Here is a 16,857-nt window from a genome sequence, read left to right on the forward strand (position 1 = left end):
AGGCGACCCGTCGGAGGGAAACACCCCGCGCGCGGATTGGTCCTCGCGGAGACCTGTTGCCGGCCGCGGTGGGTGCTGGGAGAAAGAAAACATGGCTGCCGGGCCCAGCAAGGCGGAGATTCAGACCCTTTTCAAGCGGCTTCGGTCTGCGCCGCCCAACAAGGTACCGAGCGCGGGGAGTTGAGGCAGGAGGCTTGTGGAGTGTCTCTTTGGCCGCTGTTCCCGATGGCAGACGCTCGCCGGCCCAGCGTCTCCCCTCCCCACCGTCCCCTTCCGGTTCGGTTCTGCCACCGCCGCAGTCCCCCGTCCACCTGCGGCAAGGCTGGGGCCGTGAGGTTTGAGACCTTGAAGGAGGACGGCACCTGCGTCCCCTCAAAGCACAAGGGCCCGTTTCATCCCCGCAGTCCCCTCGTTTCAAGCTACAGGGTGGGGAAAGACTCGTCATAGTTAGAGTCACAAAAAAGGAAGGTTGGCAGCTCTGGCCAGACCAGACATACAGGCTCCGTATAAGGAAGCTGGCCTGCTTTCCCTCCTTTCCCGCTGGCTCCCTGTTGGTCTTCCTCCTAGCTTCTCTTCTGTTTATTGTAGTCCTGCTTTGACTGCGGTGCGAAGAACCCGAGCTGGGCCAGCATCACCTATGGAGTGTTTCTCTGCATTGACTGCTCTGGGGTTCACCGGTCGCTGGGTGTGCATCTCAGCTTTATCCGGTAAGTACTAGGGGTTTGTTTGTTTTTTGAGGGGTGGGAGGTAAGATGAGGAACGCGAAAGATACAGGATCCCTGCTTTAGTCGTAAGGGGACCAACGATCAGCGTGGTTCATTGTGTGCAGCTCCAGTGTCTTGTGTAATTATACTTATGCTTACTCCTAAAATGGCTCTTGTGCAGTGCAACGTGTTTGATTAGGTAATCTTTGAGAATCCTAAGAATAACCTAATCCCCTTTCTCTCACTTGTTCATTGTACTGCTGCTCGAAAACAGGCAGGATATTTATATAGTTCATTATACAGATTGGTACTCACCATGAAGTTGTTGCAATAAGTGCCACACTTTTAACATCTGGAAAGAAAAGTTGCTTTTGCTGGGTACCCTTGAGTACCCCCAGGAAAAAAGAAGCACTGTAATATATTTGTGGTGAAGTTTGTTCTTGATGACGTATAACAAGAGATGGCTACTTTCGTAGTTAGACAAGTATTGAATGAACTTCTTTGCAATGTTCCGTTCTTCTACAGATGTAGTTATGATACTCAGAAAATGCACTGCTGATTGCTATGAAATTTGAAAATTATTTTGCGTGTGATGTGTGACTGCATACAAGTTTGCACTAATTAATCTATATACTTCTGCAAATTGAGTGATAGATTTGTGTGTTTCTTTCTGGTATTATCATCATTTTATAGGTGGCATTAGTTAATATTTTGTGTTGTAGTGAGTGCATGCTTGTTTGTACCTATACAGCATTTGAAGGGAAATTCAAAAAGAGGGGAATCATCATTGCAGAAAATGTTTCTGTTTGCCATGCAACAATCCTAGTGATTACTTATGGAAGGAAGAGAGTTGCTACAATCATTCCTTTGGTTAAAAACTTGTTTCCACATCTATGGAAGAAAACGTTGGAGTTGGGGGCCGTGTTAGAATTCTGTAAATCTTCTCTATCTTCCTTCCTTGGCAATGTATAAAAATAACAAGTGTTCACTGCAGTGCACTGAGACTGATTTCATACTTGAATTTTCCACCACTTGACACTTCTCCGCTGCTTTCTGTTGAAAGATTTTACATTTGAGGTGATGTGCAATGATCATAAAAGCTGTCCATCTCTAACACTTGATCTCTGACTTTATTGCACATGTAAAGTATGTTATATAAAAACTGAGCAGTGAACATGCTTGAACCGACCCTTTAAGGTGCTTTTTTGTTGTTGCTGCTGCTGTCTTCTAATACATTGAAGTATTTGTCTCATTTCAACACATTTGTGAAGCTTGAAAGCCTGCACTTACCCTTTACCTGACCTACTTCTGTGAGAGTATCGGATTACTCACACAGGCTAGCTAGCTAGCCCTAGTTCTTGTTCTTACAGTGTAAGCTCTTTGGCTCTTATAATAGTTCCTTACCTGAAATGTTCTCTGTTTGTCCTCGGTGAGCAGAAGGAAAGTAGAATTCTGTGCTGGAGCAGGACCATGCAATTTTAGCAAAGCAAGAAGTACATAGCTTCTTCTGGCTGCTGTGTTATATGACAGAAATGTGAGATATTGGATACATATTGATTTCTGGGTATCTCATGGCTGACAGTACCATACCAGGAGAAATGAAATTCATACATCTAGGGGAAACTTTCATTGGTTAGAAGACTGCCAGCTAGAATCAGTTGTACTTCTGAATTTCTATTTAAATAAATGAATGTACAAAGTATTAGTACAACAGCTATTCCAAGCTATGGAGTGCCTAATTCTCTCTGGTGGTTTTCATGGCCATTTCTTCCTGTATTTATGAGCCTATAGAAGTATGTACACAAATTAGATAAGGCTTTGAAGAACATGTCAAAGAAGTTTCTGCAGAGCTGCTGGACAGCAGTGCTAAAACCATCACATCTATTTCAACAGTACAAACACTGCTGCTGCTGCCACTTTTTAAAATACTTTAAAATTGATTTTCATTCAAAAAGAGCATGTAAACATATCCTGTCCTACAACAGACATCCTTCGCACGATACCTTTTTTGGGGGGGAGCAAACATTATTTCAGAGAGTACAAACACTTCTTCAAAGTATTGTTGACCACCACACACTGAGATGAGTCTTGTATCCGTCGAAATTGGCCATTTATTTAGAAGCTTTCTATACTGTCCCTCCTTTCATTGGATCAGATTTCAGGGCACTACTAATGTAATTCATAATACAATTTCAAAAATCCAAAACACAAAAAAACAAATAAAAGCTCAAAACATGCTGAGACATATATACATTTTAAAATACCTAGTTGAATAAAAGTGTCTGAATCTGACATCTAAAACCTTGTAAAGTTCGCCCCAGGCACTCCTCCTTGGGGGATGGTATTTGATAGCCAGGGTACCACCACTGAAAAAACCCTCCTTTATTGTTTCATGGTGCATTCCTCATAAAGAAGGCAGAGCAGGGCCTCAACAGAAGATCCTAGAGAAGCAAGCTGTCTTCCTTTGTGTGTGCTTGTTTTTCCCCAATCCAAAAAGTTGTCCACTTGGTATTTTTGTGTCTTTCTTGGAAAAAAAGATAAATGCACGCTAGCTGGATACATCTGAAGAGTCTTTTTGCTTGTGTGTTCAAAACATATTCTCCTTGCCAACACTTTTGCATCTGAATTATTGGGTATCCACTACCTTGTATCCAGTCTGAAATTACTCTGGTTGACAGGCCAGATTGAAAGAGTTCAAACAGCCAAATACAACTGGGTCAAAGCTCTGGTAACACATGAACCACTGCCAGGGGTGTACCTAGAGGTTGGCTAGGTTGGCCCCCACCAAGGCTTGGAGTGGCTAGGAATCTGGGTGCCTCGCCAGAGGTATCCGATTGCTGGCATGGGCCATCTCAACAACCCTGTGGTGCCCCCTTCCCAGTCAGAAGTGTGAGTGGAGTGCCTAGCAAAGCTTAGGGAAGAAAGACAGGGAGCGGGTAAGAGTTGCAGGAGGAGGAAAAAGGAAGGGAGGGAGGAAGCAGAAGGGAAAGCAGGGAGTGGAGGGATGAAGGTAGACAGATGGACCAGTGGAGGAGGAGGAGGAGGTGTGGAGCAGAGCAGATCTGACCCTGATGGCCGCAAAGGGAGTCACTGGTGCAGTGCAAAAGGCAATGCAAAGCAGACTTTTTTGAGTTTCTGGTCCTTGCTCTCTCCTGGCTATAGAGGCACTGATACAACATCTACCGTAATTGCCCAAGGGCACAAGGAAACCAAGGTACACCTCTGGCCACTGCCCTCACCCAGAAACTAACATGAGAGATATTTATTGGTTCAGGGGCACTAACAGTAGCTCATATATTCCCAGAGATCTGCTTGCATTGTGCATTATGTTGTTCAAACCCTTCTGAACCTGATCTGGTGAACTTTTCTGAGATAATGACTCCAGGTTTTGTTCTCTTGTCAGGTCCACAGAGCTTGATTTCAACTGGAGCTGGTTTCAGCTGAGGTGTATGCAAGTGGGTAGCAATGCCAATGCGGTAAGGAGCCATTTGAAGTTGATTATCTTTGTCTGCATGCCTGGACCTTTTTACCATGCTCCTCTTTGGTAGATGCCATAGTCAGGTGGTTGGTGTTTTCTTAATAAATATTTGTTTATCAAACTTGCTTATAAAATAAAAGGACATTGTGGCCTGTGTTCCTGAAACTTCTGCTTCCAAGAGAAAGCTGAATTATTGCAGGTCTGTGTCTGGAATTGGGCCCTTTAGTTGCAGGAAGTCACCCATTTGTTTTATTTGCTCTTCATTTTTCTAATCATGGACTTCAGCTAAATTTCCTCTCCACCCCCGCCAGACTGCCTTTTTCCGCCAGTATGGTTGCACCACCACAGATGCCAGTGCCAAGTATAATAGCCGCACAGCCCAGATGTACCGGGAGAAGATCCGGCAGCTGGCAGCTGCTGCGATGGCCAAGTATGGGAATGATGTAAGTGTAGATGAGCCTCATTGCTGTTGGGAAGGATCAGGGACCATGGTGCTTGCTACTGAATACGACAAACTATTTTATCCTTTTCCAGCTCCTGATTGATGGGCTGAGTGGAACACCAGGCCACTCCCCAGAAAAGAGTGATGCCGATTTCTTCTTGGAACATACACAGGTGTGTTGAGCCAACTTGGATTGCCCCTTTCCATCAGAAACCTTCATTGATGGGGGAACTACAGTTCATGAATGTATTTGATCCAAAACTCTGTGACCTACATAGATCAAGTTGGAGGGGCTGTGCTGCTCAGTGGTTTGAACCTGCTATATTCACTAGGTTTGCCTCCTTGAGATGGTTGTTTACATTCATACATGCAAACTGGCCTGGTTTGCATGTCACAGTTATCAGGATTTGGCTTGGAATGTGGTGAAGATCTCCTCCTTGACCACCACCTGTAACGTTAGGATTTTTTTTGGCTACAGATCATAGTTAAGGAAGGGAGACCTTAACCATAGTCCCAGGTTCGAATGACAAGCTGAGCCAAACCCTAGCTGAGGTGCTGTGCTGTGCTGACCTAAAAAGCCTGAGGAGGAGCAAAGTAGCTGCAACCATCTCTTTGGGAGCCAGTGTGTTCGGGCTAAGCCATGAACTGACTTGGTGTGACATGGCAACAGAGTCAGATCAGTGGTCTGTTTGGCTCAGTCTTCATTGATTTGAGTGTTGGCTGTTCTCCAGTCAGAGGTAGTCTTCCTAGCCCCACCACCCACAACCCTCCAACTGGATTCCTGTTCGTGCAGAGCCTGTGTTGTTCTACTGTGATACAGCCCCCCCTTTTTTGTCTTGTTCACAAAGGATAAGCAAGGCTCTTTCCTTGGGATCCCCCCCCCACCCTGACCTTGCTCAGGGGCAGTATACTTCCAGATACAGTGGTACCTCTGGTTACGAACGGGATCCGTTTCAGAGCCCTGTTCGTAACCCGTGACGTCCGTATCATGAAGCGCTGCGTCTGCGCATGTGTGCAATGCAATTCGGCGCTTCTGCGCATGCGCGTGATGTGATTTGATGCTTCTGTGCATGCGCGAACCGCTGAACCAGGAAGTACTGGATCCTGGGTTCAAAGAGATGATTGCTTGTAGTTTCCGCACTGCTTCTGAGCTTCCTAGAAATGGAGTTTTGAACTAGATGAACTCTTGGTTTTGTTCAACAAGACAATTCATAGCTTATGTCTTTCCTGTCTAGAATACCTTCTCTCTAGTACAGGGGCAAGACTGGCAGATTTCCACTTTGACTCTAAACTGGAAGTTCCATTGATTTCAGGGTAGCATCTACTTAAGCATGCTTAGGATTGTAGAGGTGGTCTCAAGGGATTGGGTTTTCTTCTCCAAAACTGTTTCTTGCCACAGAGGAGATTATGTATAAAGATATGGGACAGCATGGCCTGAGTCCTAAGTCGGCTTGGTGCCAGATTTCCCCACAAGAAGCCACCTTGAGGGCATACATTTTAATACGTACTTGAGAACACAATGCTTACTGGGTGTTACGCGTTTGAAATGCATATCTTGTTAATTAAGGGTTTCTGAGTTTGATCTATTTGTACTGTCTGATCCAAATTGTTGCATCTTCCTGAGGGCCAGTTCATTTTCTTTTAAGGACTGTAATACCTGGGATGTGGTTGAAACAGGCCAGAGCACAGTAGAGCCTTCACTAGAATTGGAGAGAACAGCAAAGTCTGAGAATAATGAAGCTCAACGTGAGTATTGCTATTTAGCTCCTTTTCCCCTATTGAATCTTCCTAGCCTGGCTGGAAGGACACTTGATCTTGCTTGTTCTCAGGATGGATGATAAGCAGAGGATCTGTGGAGTGTAACACGAGTCAATATAGAGGATTGAAGAATTGCTTCATTGTTGCATGCATGTTGTGGCATCTCTCCACAACGTTTGGCAGCCATACCCATGTTCTCTTGAAGTGAACATTTTAATTTTCTCTTGGAAAAGGGTGTTTACGCTGTGTGACTTAAGTTAAGGGGTCCTGCATTTCCTATAGGGCAGGGGTGGGGAACCTCTGTCTTTCAGACGTTGATGGACTACAGTTCCCATCAACCCACATCAGTGATCACATTGCCTGGGGCTGATGGGAGCGGGAGTTCAACAATATATAGAAGGCCATGGGTTCCCCACTCCTTCTATAGAGATTTAAAAGTATCAGGTGTGTGGAAGCAATTCTGTTACTTGGAATATTCTTGAACAGGCACCCCCAAACTCGGCCTCCAGATGTTTGGGGACTACAATTCCCATCATCCCTGGCCACTGGTCCTGTTAGCTAGGGATGATGGGAGCTGTAGTCCCAAAACATCTGGAGGGCTGAGTTTGGGGGTGCCTATTCTTGACTGTCAGTGAGACTGGTGGTTTCTACTAGCTGTCCAGTAATTTCCTGCAGGGAGTTTTCTGGATAGTAAGCAGTGGTCCTGGAACATCAACGTTTTGTGGGATGAAAAAAAATCATTTTAATTGTCCAAGATACTGGGCACAAGACATGCATCTTCTTTGCTGTACCTTAGTTGCCATTTAAAAAAAATAAGTGTGTGTGCTCTTGTCCATAGAGCCTGACCAGGGTCCATCTATTGACCTGCTGAGCACTTCTCCTAAAGGGTCTCTTGGTAAGTGTAAGCTCCCCTGTTTCCTATTATGTTAAACATAATGTCTCAGTGGCTCACCATTTAATTTGAGTAGATGGTCTGCATTGACAACAGAGTTTATTTCAGATGCTGAATCAGGTAAGGGAGGGCAGTGCTTCAGACTCTGGAGGAGGAATTGGGTCACTTCTAAGTTTGGCTTTTGAAAATTAGAACTATAGAGTTGGAATATACCTAAAGATCATCTAGTCCAACTGGCTGGTAGAGGAAATTGGCCGTTAGGCATAAAATTAGAGAATTGACCCTGCAATGCAGGAATCTCAATACGTGGTCCCTCATCCAATTTGAAACCATGCCAGATGGGTGATCCAACTTCTACTTAGAGATTTCTAACAAAAGAGACTCTGTCACTTCCACACAAGTATGTTCACCTGTCAGCTGCTTGTTCCATCAGGAAGCTCTTCATAATTTTTAGTCACAATCCCCTTTCTTGTAATTTTAATTTGTTGGTTTGGACCCTACCCTCCAGAGCATCAAAAAGCAAATCTGCTCCATCAGTATAACACCTTCAAGTATGAAGATGACCATTCATCCTTGCACAGAATTAAGAAAAAGATTTTATTCAATATTGGAGACTCTTCCCATATATGGTATCAGCATACCATATATTCTGGAATTTCTGGATGGCCTGTTCCTTCTGACCTTGAGATCCCAGTGTTTGTTTAGGTCAAAAACAATAATTCACCAGGGGGACTGGGGTAGTATCAAGCGAATAAATGCAAATTAGAACTATTATTGATTTACTCATCAAGAGGAACTAGCCATTACTGAAGACTATGATCTGATTCTGATTTTAAGAATCCAGTCTGCTAAACCATGGTGTATTGGACCAGGGATAGTTACATGCATGTTTGCTCCTCCTCCCCATATCCATTCAACTTTGGTGAAGATGCCTTGCGTTCTAACCACAGTTTCCCTTGACATCAAAATGGGGGAACTGTGCTTTACGGGCTCAAGAATATGAAACTAGAATCGGATTTGGTTTGGAGGAGGACCTTAAAGCACAGTTTCTGGATCAGATGCCACACTAGGTTGCCTTCAACAAAGCAGTGTGTGTGTGTGGAGAAGGGCAGAGAGAGCTTGCGTGCACAGGATGTGTGCTGGTTCGATAAACGACAATGTCTTGATTCCGGCCTATAGGTGCTACTATCCTGTGCCTACAATTTTGCTTGGGCCTTCTTGTGGAGGATGTCTTTCGATCTCTCCTGAGCCCAGAGTAGAACGTACCATTTCAGTTTCCAACATGTACATGTCTTTTTCTTCCTCAGACGCATCCATGTGTCTGTCTCGGCAAGGGGCTGCTCCTGCCAGAGGTAACTGGCTAAGGGCCTGCACTGGCTACTTGTGCCTTGCCTCTGCCTTCTCTTTCTGTGGTTCTGCCTTCAGGCCAGGGGTTGTCTGTCTTGTGCACTCAAATTGTCATTTCAAGGAAGTTGATCTTCCTCACTAGTGAAGTTGAGGGTCCATCCTGCTCTTTGCTATCTTTGCAGTCAGTCAACTGGACAAACGTGGCTTGTTTCAAGGAGGCACTTACATTGCTATGTGCTTTAAGAATACTGAGCAGCCTTCTTAGAGAATGCAGCTTCAGTCCTACAGCAGCCAATCTGAGCTCATGATCTACCAAGCACCCTTTGGCTTCTCAGGCACCATTTTTTTGTTGCAATATATGTAACATATTGGGAAGTCAAAGTCTAGTTTTTCAAACCAGATTCTTTGAAGCACCACTTCTTGGCATGATATTATACTGCTTTTTCAACTCAGGAAGGGGGACCACAAAGCGACTAATCTGAAATTGCATGGTGTGGCCTGTCATACTGCCTTTGGATTTCTCTATGCTGCTGCCAGAGCTGTTGGGTGTATTAACTGTGTATCTGGCACACTTGGCATAGCTTTCCTTGTGCCACAAAAGCCTTAAATAACTGCTACTAGTGTTGGGACTAACAGCCGATTTCTTACTGTCTTCCATGTCTGCTCATTCATTATTTTTCCCTGTTGCAGAAATAAAACCTTCACTCATTGGAAAGAAGAAGCCAGGTGCTACAAAGAAAGGGGTATGTCTGCTGAGAAGGACTTTGTCTCTCTAACTACACACATCTGTTTTTTCTGATCAAGATTTGCTCCCCAGTCCACATCCACCCAGCAAATGGCCTTGCCATTTGCCTTGAATATCTAAGAAGGATTTTTTTCTAATCAATTTTGCATTGTATGCTATTTGTGGGTATCAGTGCTGATTCTTGACTGGGTTTCATTTCAGTGATTGTGCACACAACCAAATACTGTGCATGCATACAGAGAAATATTCAGAACGAGCTTGAAAAAGCTGGGTGGGGGAGGCTGGAAGAGATTGCATCATTGGTAAACTTACAAAATTTCAAACATCATATGATGTACACCAGTGGAATTGCATACAGCAAAGCTTGCAAAATAGGGAACAGCTGTTTATCTCGGGTGGGGAACCTGCAGCCTATAGGCCAAATTTGGCCTGTAAGGCTATTTCCCCCAAACCAGGCATAGGCAACCTTCGGCTCTCCAGATGTTTTGGCCTACAACTCCCATGATCCCTAGCTAACAGGACCAGTGGTCAGGGATGATGGGAATTGTAGTCCGAAACATCTGGAGAGCCGAAGGTTGCTGACCCCTGCCCCAAACCGTGTCTGCTTGACCATACCATATGATGAGATTTGTGGGGCAGTCAGAGATGTGGCAAGTTTGGCTGCACAACCCAAGTTTCCTACTGGTGTGTGGGGGGGAACCTGTATCATGCAGGCCATCTCCAATCATGTAGCCAATTTGATTCCTGAAGTGCAAGTGATCACTTCCAGCTCTACAACTCTATGGTTCTTTGATCTCTACAGAAAGCAGCTTGGCCAGACTTGTGCTCAGCACTGGTAACTAAGCATAGGGTTGGCGAAGCCCCTTGTGCTTCAGTTCCCAAGCCCTATGTAAGTGACTTTTAACAGGTGGGTTGCACCAAGCAACTGTCACAGTTGGTCTGCAGGGAAGGGGACAGATAAGGATCTGGCCTGCTGAGACCAAAAGGATTCTTATCCTTTAAATCTTCCCTTTCAGCATTTGGAGGGGCCTATCAAATTTGTCTTGAACTGGCCAGATTTGTTCATTGACTCTCTCTGCGCCCCTTGCATCATTTGCAGTAATTGCTCCTTTGGTTTTGCCATTTTAAAGGCTCACTGTGGCTTTTCTTGGAACCTTTATTCTGCTTCTGTTTCTTCCAGCTGGGGGCCAAAAAGGGTCTTGGAGCTCAAAAAGTGAGCAGCCAGAGTTTCACTGAAATTGAACGACAAGCCCAGGTGGCTGAAAAGATGAGGGAACAACAGGCTGCAGAGTGCAAGAAGCAAGCTGAGGAGTCCCTGTAAGTGAGGCACACTTGCAGCATCCTCAAGTTAGGATCTGTATATGTTTGTATGCAAAGTTATTGGGACAAGCTTCCTTTCACAGGAAAACTTGTATTTGGCATGGAATGATGAAGTAATTGGCACATAACAAAATCAGGACTAAATCAGTGTTGTCCTGCCCGGGCCTGAGCTTTTTTGAGTACGTAAAGTCTGTCCTGCTTACCAATTTACTCGTTTCAGAATGATGAGATATGTGGGTAGTTTATATGTATTGTGGACTCCCCTGCCAGTTGATTTTGTTGTCTCCCTCAGAGTTGCCTCAATGAGACTGGCATACCAGGAGTTGCAGATTGATCGGAAGAAGGAGGAGAAGAAACTCCAGAACCTGGAAGGAAAAAAGCGTGAACAAGCTGAGAGACTGGGCATGGGATTGGTGTCCAGGAGGTATTTGCTATACATGAAGAACAAGGAAAATGTGCTGAGTGGGTAGATTTTAGTGTAACATCTGCCCCAAGATCGCTTGGGGGTTTAGTTGCTGCTGTCTCAATAGGCAGGAGATTGTGGTTCAAGAGTACATCATTGGTGAAACTGAGTTCCAGTCTACTCTATTTGGAGTGGCTTGTGAATCCTGACTATTGGCATTGAATGTAATCTATATTTGCCCCAATCAAAAGATTGCTTCTTTCCTGCAGATCTTCAGCCCTGGGTGGCTCTTCTGCCTTTCCATCTTGTAGAATCTGATCTGAGGTATAATGAAATTTGTATCTTTAGAAAATGAGACATTGTCCTGGCTTCTTCATTGTTTATTTCTTACCCGCCCAGACTGTATATAGCATAAGTTTTAGCAATGAGAAGCCCCTGCTTGCAGTCTTAAGTCTCACATCTGCTTTTGCCATGATCTCTACATTCTGGCTAGCTCAGGGCACAGCCTGAATGAAGTGATGTAGCAGCCTTTCTGAAAAGCCAGAAGGTCTGGTTAGTGACAGGGTGGGAGGCTGCCTGCAGAATTGGATGAGTAACACCTTGAGCTCCTTTAAAGGGAGGCAGACTAGATTGTCTTGGGCCTTATTTTTAGCCAATGTGGTTCTAATGGTGAGAAGTAGGCGTTGGGCTCTGGCAGTAGCGTTTCATCTTGGTGCTTCTTCCTCCTAGTTCCATCTCGCATTCTGTCCTTTCCGAGATGCAAATGATAGAACAAGAAACACCAGTGACTGCAAAGTCCTCTCGGTCCCAGCTGGATCTTTTTGAAGACACTGGAAGTTTCACATCCGGACCACCCAAGTAAGACTAAGTGGTTGCAGTGCCATTCGCTCTTGCCCAGCTTTTCTTTATCTGGCCTGGATAAATCTCTCATTTTTTTTCATAGGTACAAAGATAATCCCTTCTCATTAGGAGATGCTTTTGGCTCGCAGTGGGAAACAGACAACACCTGGGGGATTGACAAAGGGGAAGAGGAAACAGACATCACTATCTCCAGCATTCGGCCCATTGGTGAAAGGTAAAAGTGTTAAGTGGAGTCCCATCTGGAAAGGAGTTTCTTGAAGAAACTGTTCAGGGACATATATGACTGCTCTTTAACCGGCACCTAACAAAAAGGCCTCTTAGGCTTTCCCAAGGCATTTTGCCTCAAGCACTGTCCAAAAGACACCAGTTTCAAAATGGCATGGTGGTCTGATGGAGTAAAACTTCGGAGATGAGGGTTCAAATTTCCACTCAGGCATGAACCTCCTTGGGTGACCTTGTTTCTCAGCCTAACCTGTCCCACAGGGTGGTTGTTAGGATAAAACAGGGAGGGAGAGAAACACATGTGACACCTGAAGCTCCCAGGAGGAAAGGTGGGGCATAAATGTAATAATAACAACAACATTTGCAATCAATTTGCAATGAATCTTTGAGCAGTGCTTTGACTAAGCCATTGAGAAATGCTGGTCACTTGAATGATTCTCTGTTGCTGGTGAGAGTAGGGGGCTTTTGTCTTTGTTTAACTGAGGGAAATAGTGACCAGGTTTACACACTGCAGAAACCATAGTTTAGAAAAACGATACACTAAACATGTGGCATAATGTGAACAAGCGATGTGCCTTAAGCATGCTGCTGAAAGGTTCTCACTGAACTCCCTTCCTGCTCCTGCTGCTGCTGTGCTGTGGACAAAACATGCCAGAGTTTGGCTTCTTGTAGCTTCTGGATCATGGCCTGAAATTTGTTTGTCTTCAAGCAGTAACAAAGGTTTGTTCTTGGCTAGCTACTTGTGGTTTCTTTGGGGGAAACAAATTATGAGCCCAACAGACCCGACTCTGCCTGGTTTTGACTGTGGCACATCAGGAACAAGAAGAGTTCTGTGGAAACTTTGGAACCGCCTGCAACATGACCCACTGCTTATTAATTTAAAACTGTGGCTGGGTTTCAGCAATGGTTTAATGTGCTGTGTGAATCAATCCAGTGTATGACATAGCTCTTAGGTGAGGGGGCTTATGACATCCAACTAACTTGGAGTTGAACAGATGAGGTTCCACTTTCTCGCCATGGCCAAATACCCGTGCACTGGGTTGTGACTATGGATTGCTGTTACAGTGCTTTCTTTCTCCTCCACTCAGACCCACCAACAGAAGAGAGACAGAGAGCAAGATTTCAGTAGTAGAGTCCAGTGAAGCTCGACAGAAGTTTGCTGGGGCCAAAGCCATCTCATCCGACATGTTCTTTGGGCGGGAAGCCGATGCTGAGGCAAGTGCTGGATGATTTCTCTGTCTTCAAGCTGTTCCCACCCATCACCTGGCAACCACCAGCTTCTGTTTCCTGCGTCTTACTTTGTTTTCTCTTTCCAGTATGAGGCCAGATCCCGACTCCAACAACTCTCTGGCAGCAATGCCATCAGCTCTGCTGATCTGTTTGGAGAATCTGAGACAGGGAACTCGGGTATGTCAGCAAACAGCTTGAGAGATGGGTTTTCTTCTGTCACCAAGGGACTGGTGTGGCCCTTAACACCTATTACTCAGAAAGGGATGGGCTCAGCTGACTTGAGGGTCAAATTACTGAGCAGATGACATATCTGACTCAGGGTTACAGGATCTCATAGTGGATTTCCCAACCTAGGATCTCAGCCAGCAAGGCATCTTCCATAAGATGAGCATCTTCCTCATACAGCAGAACTCTCTGATGGTGTTGTTTTCCTTGCCTCTGTCTAGGTGGTGTTTCAATTGGAAATGTACTGCCTGCTGCTGATATTGCCCAGTTCAAGCAAGGGGTGAAGTCTGTTGCTGGCAAGATGGCTGTTCTAGCCAATGGTGTGATGAACTCCCTTCAGGTGAGGTAGCACACCTGTTGTGTAGTCATGGCAAGAGGCTTTAAGTGCCTCACGCAGGGTTCGAACTCTGATAGTGAAGGTTACAATCCTGGAAGCCATGTGTGATGTCTTGTCTGTGAATTTTGTTTCATTCTCATTCATGTTGTAGGGGTCAAAAAGTTTACAACACTTCTAAAGCAGCTAGCTGGTCAGTCCACTAGAAGATAATAAATTACTGCACCATGTATGCTAAATTTAAATTCCCAGCTTTTACAAAGCTACTTGGACTTGGGTAGATAATGCAAACTTATGCATAGAAACTGGTGTTTTTATACTTTGTAGTTCTAGAACAGAAGGTAAGACGGAAACCTTAATGCAGGCCTCATCCACACTTAACGCTGTGTGTGCAAACCTCAAGCTCACCTGCTTACACACTTGGGCTGTTCCCCTAATGCTCCTGTGCAAGGATCTGCTTTTGTCAAATGATGGGATGACAGGGGCTACAGCCAGTTCTCATCCTGATCTTTTCTCATGTTATTGGTGAGAGCAGCTGCTTGCTTACAGTGGAGATGATGCATGATCTGAGATGGCAGCATGGAAATTCTCTGCCAGCAAAAGGAACCTTTTACATGGTTCATAAGCCTCTTATTCAGAGCTTAGTAGGATGGGCTTGCTTCCTTGAGGGTTTCCCCATATCTGTTTAGCCATTATGAGAACAGGATGCTGCACTAGATGGGCCATGGACCTGATCCAGCAGGCACTTTTACGTTCTGATATTTGGCCTGGAGTTTTAACTGTTTTGTGGGGGGTTAGCTGCTGTATTCAGGTGCCAAGAAATATGGCATCATTTCTGTGGGCAATGTGCTAAGTTGCCTCTTTCTGTCCTCCCTCTCTCACCTCTTAGGATCGCTATGGCTCATATTGAGGATCCAGGAGAGACTTTGCAGCTTGTGGCCATCAGCGAAACACCAATTGCACCTTGAGTCCACCTGGAAGAATTGAACAGGATTACTTTTTAGCCGAGCATGGCTGGGGGCTGCTTGAGGAGAGAAGGAGAAATGGACATGCCTGGCACTTGTTCAAAAAAACTCTGGACATTATTTTCTATTTGAAATGACCCCAACCTTCAGCTAATGGAATATTGGCCCTTCCAGAGAATCCCCCGCTGCTGCTGCTGCTGCGCACTGCACAGGGGTTGCCAATTGACTTCTGTGCTGCTGCTGCTTCCACTTCCCCCAGCCCCTGGCTGTTATTAGCAGAATATGGTTTTTTTTTTGGGGGGGGGGGGAGAAAAGGAAGCTGTGTTTGAAACTCTTCCAAGGGAAATAGCAGTAAACAGGGGAATGGTGGGGAATCCCCAGGGCCTAGACTGTCTTCTAGAACAGGGGGAAGTTCCGATTTTGGCACAAGGTCATTCTTACTGGCCATGCCTTGAACCAATGTGATATAATTAGATCCCTTTTTGAGAGCAGCAGCTTAAAAGCCTCCATCTGTAGCAAGCCACGAATGATCAAGGCATGCTTGGGTGGGCTTGTGCAAGATATTTGCAATATTATGCAAATATGCTGGACAGCTGGGGAAACGTACATTTCTTACCCTGACACACACACCCTGAGCCGTGGGTTGATGCTGTTGAGAAGAGAGCATCTTCAGTTGAGGAATGAAGAGGTTATTGGGCCTGCTGTTTCATATAACCTGTTGCCTCGTCTCCTTGGTGCCCTCAGGTTTCCTTTCAGACCTTTATAGAAACTGCTAACAAAACAAGGCAGTGGCCACTCAGTCCACTGGCTCTGGCACTGTTTGTGCAACCACTGCTGTTGCTGGCCTCCCTTCCCCGGCTTACTCGGAGAGATCTACCTGAATATCATGGCCCCATCTGTGTGCTGCACGTGGGGAAAGGAAGTAGTTTCAAGGAAAGCTGCTTCCCCTTGTCAAAGCTTCACTGCTGCCCCTTTGCTCCTTCTAGCCCAGCATTTGGGGTTTTTTTCTTTCTTAAATGATTCCAGTTACAGTTCTGCTGGTGTAGATGAAGAACAGGAGCAGATGAAAGTGCTCTATTCCATCCCACAATGCTGCATTGATGTTCAGGACAGAAGGTATCCTGCCACAAAGCCCCCTCTTGCATCTGCATGCCTTTCCCCCCTGCCTTGGTTTATGTTCTTCTGTTGGAAGAAGAATCTCATCACAGTGGGAAACTCAATCCACGTGAAGCGGTGCTTGCTGTTGTAACCATTTTACATTTACCTTGCATGATAGTTGCTGTTGCAGCTGTGGGTACATCTGAAGACTTGCGTCGTGCCTATTGTACATTCTGTTAAGGTAGCAAGTCTGTCTAATCGCTCTTCACTGGGAAATCAACCACTAAGAGTACACTGGAATGATGACTTTGGTTTCAATAAGATGCTCTTGCTAGAGAGAGAGATAAGGTTTATCAGGGTAGCTTGAGGACCCACTTTATGATGGAGCAACATCTTGCCTATTTCCATATCTGCATATTCATTAGTCAAATTGACCTGCTTTCTCCTTGCACACTTCCCCAAGAAGGTAAATGGCTGCATGAGCTTCCTGGAAATCTCCTCCCCGCCCTCTTGGGTCTGCTCCACTACTTATTTTTTGCTCCCTGGGTTCTGAAAATGCACTGATGTTTTAACTTTGATTATTGCAAATTTGTCTTAAATCGCTCCTTTCCAAGGCCAGGAGTTTGCAGAGCTTTGGTTTGGCCTGGTGTGCTCTTGACTGGAAGAGGGTTCTCTTCTTGGGCTGTCTGTGTACTTTGAGTTAAAACGGTAGTATTAATGAGCTTTGTTGTGACCAAGGTTAGGCCTCTGCTGTGTGGGGGGGTCCAAAGGGGAGTGATATGGATTCTCTCCCTCCTACCCCAAGTGAATAAAATCAAATACGTGTGTGTTCC

The 16,857-nt window shown here is 45.3% G+C and overlaps 1 protein-coding gene across 2 annotated transcripts; it reads left to right on the plus strand.

The window, feature by feature from the left end:
- Positions 1 to 38: 38 nt before the first annotated feature.
- On the plus strand, positions 39 to 14,993 carry ARFGAP2 (ADP ribosylation factor GTPase activating protein 2). Of its 2 annotated transcripts, XM_033148568.1 has the most exons (17): positions 39 to 163; positions 589 to 707; positions 4,108 to 4,180; positions 4,494 to 4,625; positions 4,717 to 4,797; positions 6,271 to 6,370; positions 7,221 to 7,277; positions 8,582 to 8,626; positions 9,312 to 9,364; positions 10,547 to 10,683; positions 10,979 to 11,110; positions 11,819 to 11,947; positions 12,033 to 12,164; positions 13,261 to 13,387; positions 13,489 to 13,579; positions 13,849 to 13,967; positions 14,851 to 14,993. In XM_033148568.1, exons 1-17 carry the CDS (start codon positions 92 to 94, stop codon positions 14,869 to 14,871), a joined length of 1,620 nt encoding a protein of 539 aa, XP_033004459.1. In that variant the 5' UTR covers positions 39 to 91; the 3' UTR covers positions 14,872 to 14,993. The 2 variants fall into 2 exon arrangements, with proteins under 2 accessions (XP_033004459.1, XP_033004470.1); XM_033148579.1 differs by lacking the exon at positions 8,582 to 8,626.
- The last annotated feature ends 1,864 nt before the right edge of the window (positions 14,994 to 16,857 follow it).

The sequence above is a fragment of the Lacerta agilis genome, chromosome 1, assembly GCF_009819535.1.
Source record: "Lacerta agilis isolate rLacAgi1 chromosome 1, rLacAgi1.pri, whole genome shotgun sequence".
NCBI classification, from domain to species: Eukaryota; Metazoa; Chordata; class Lepidosauria; order Squamata; family Lacertidae; genus Lacerta; species Lacerta agilis.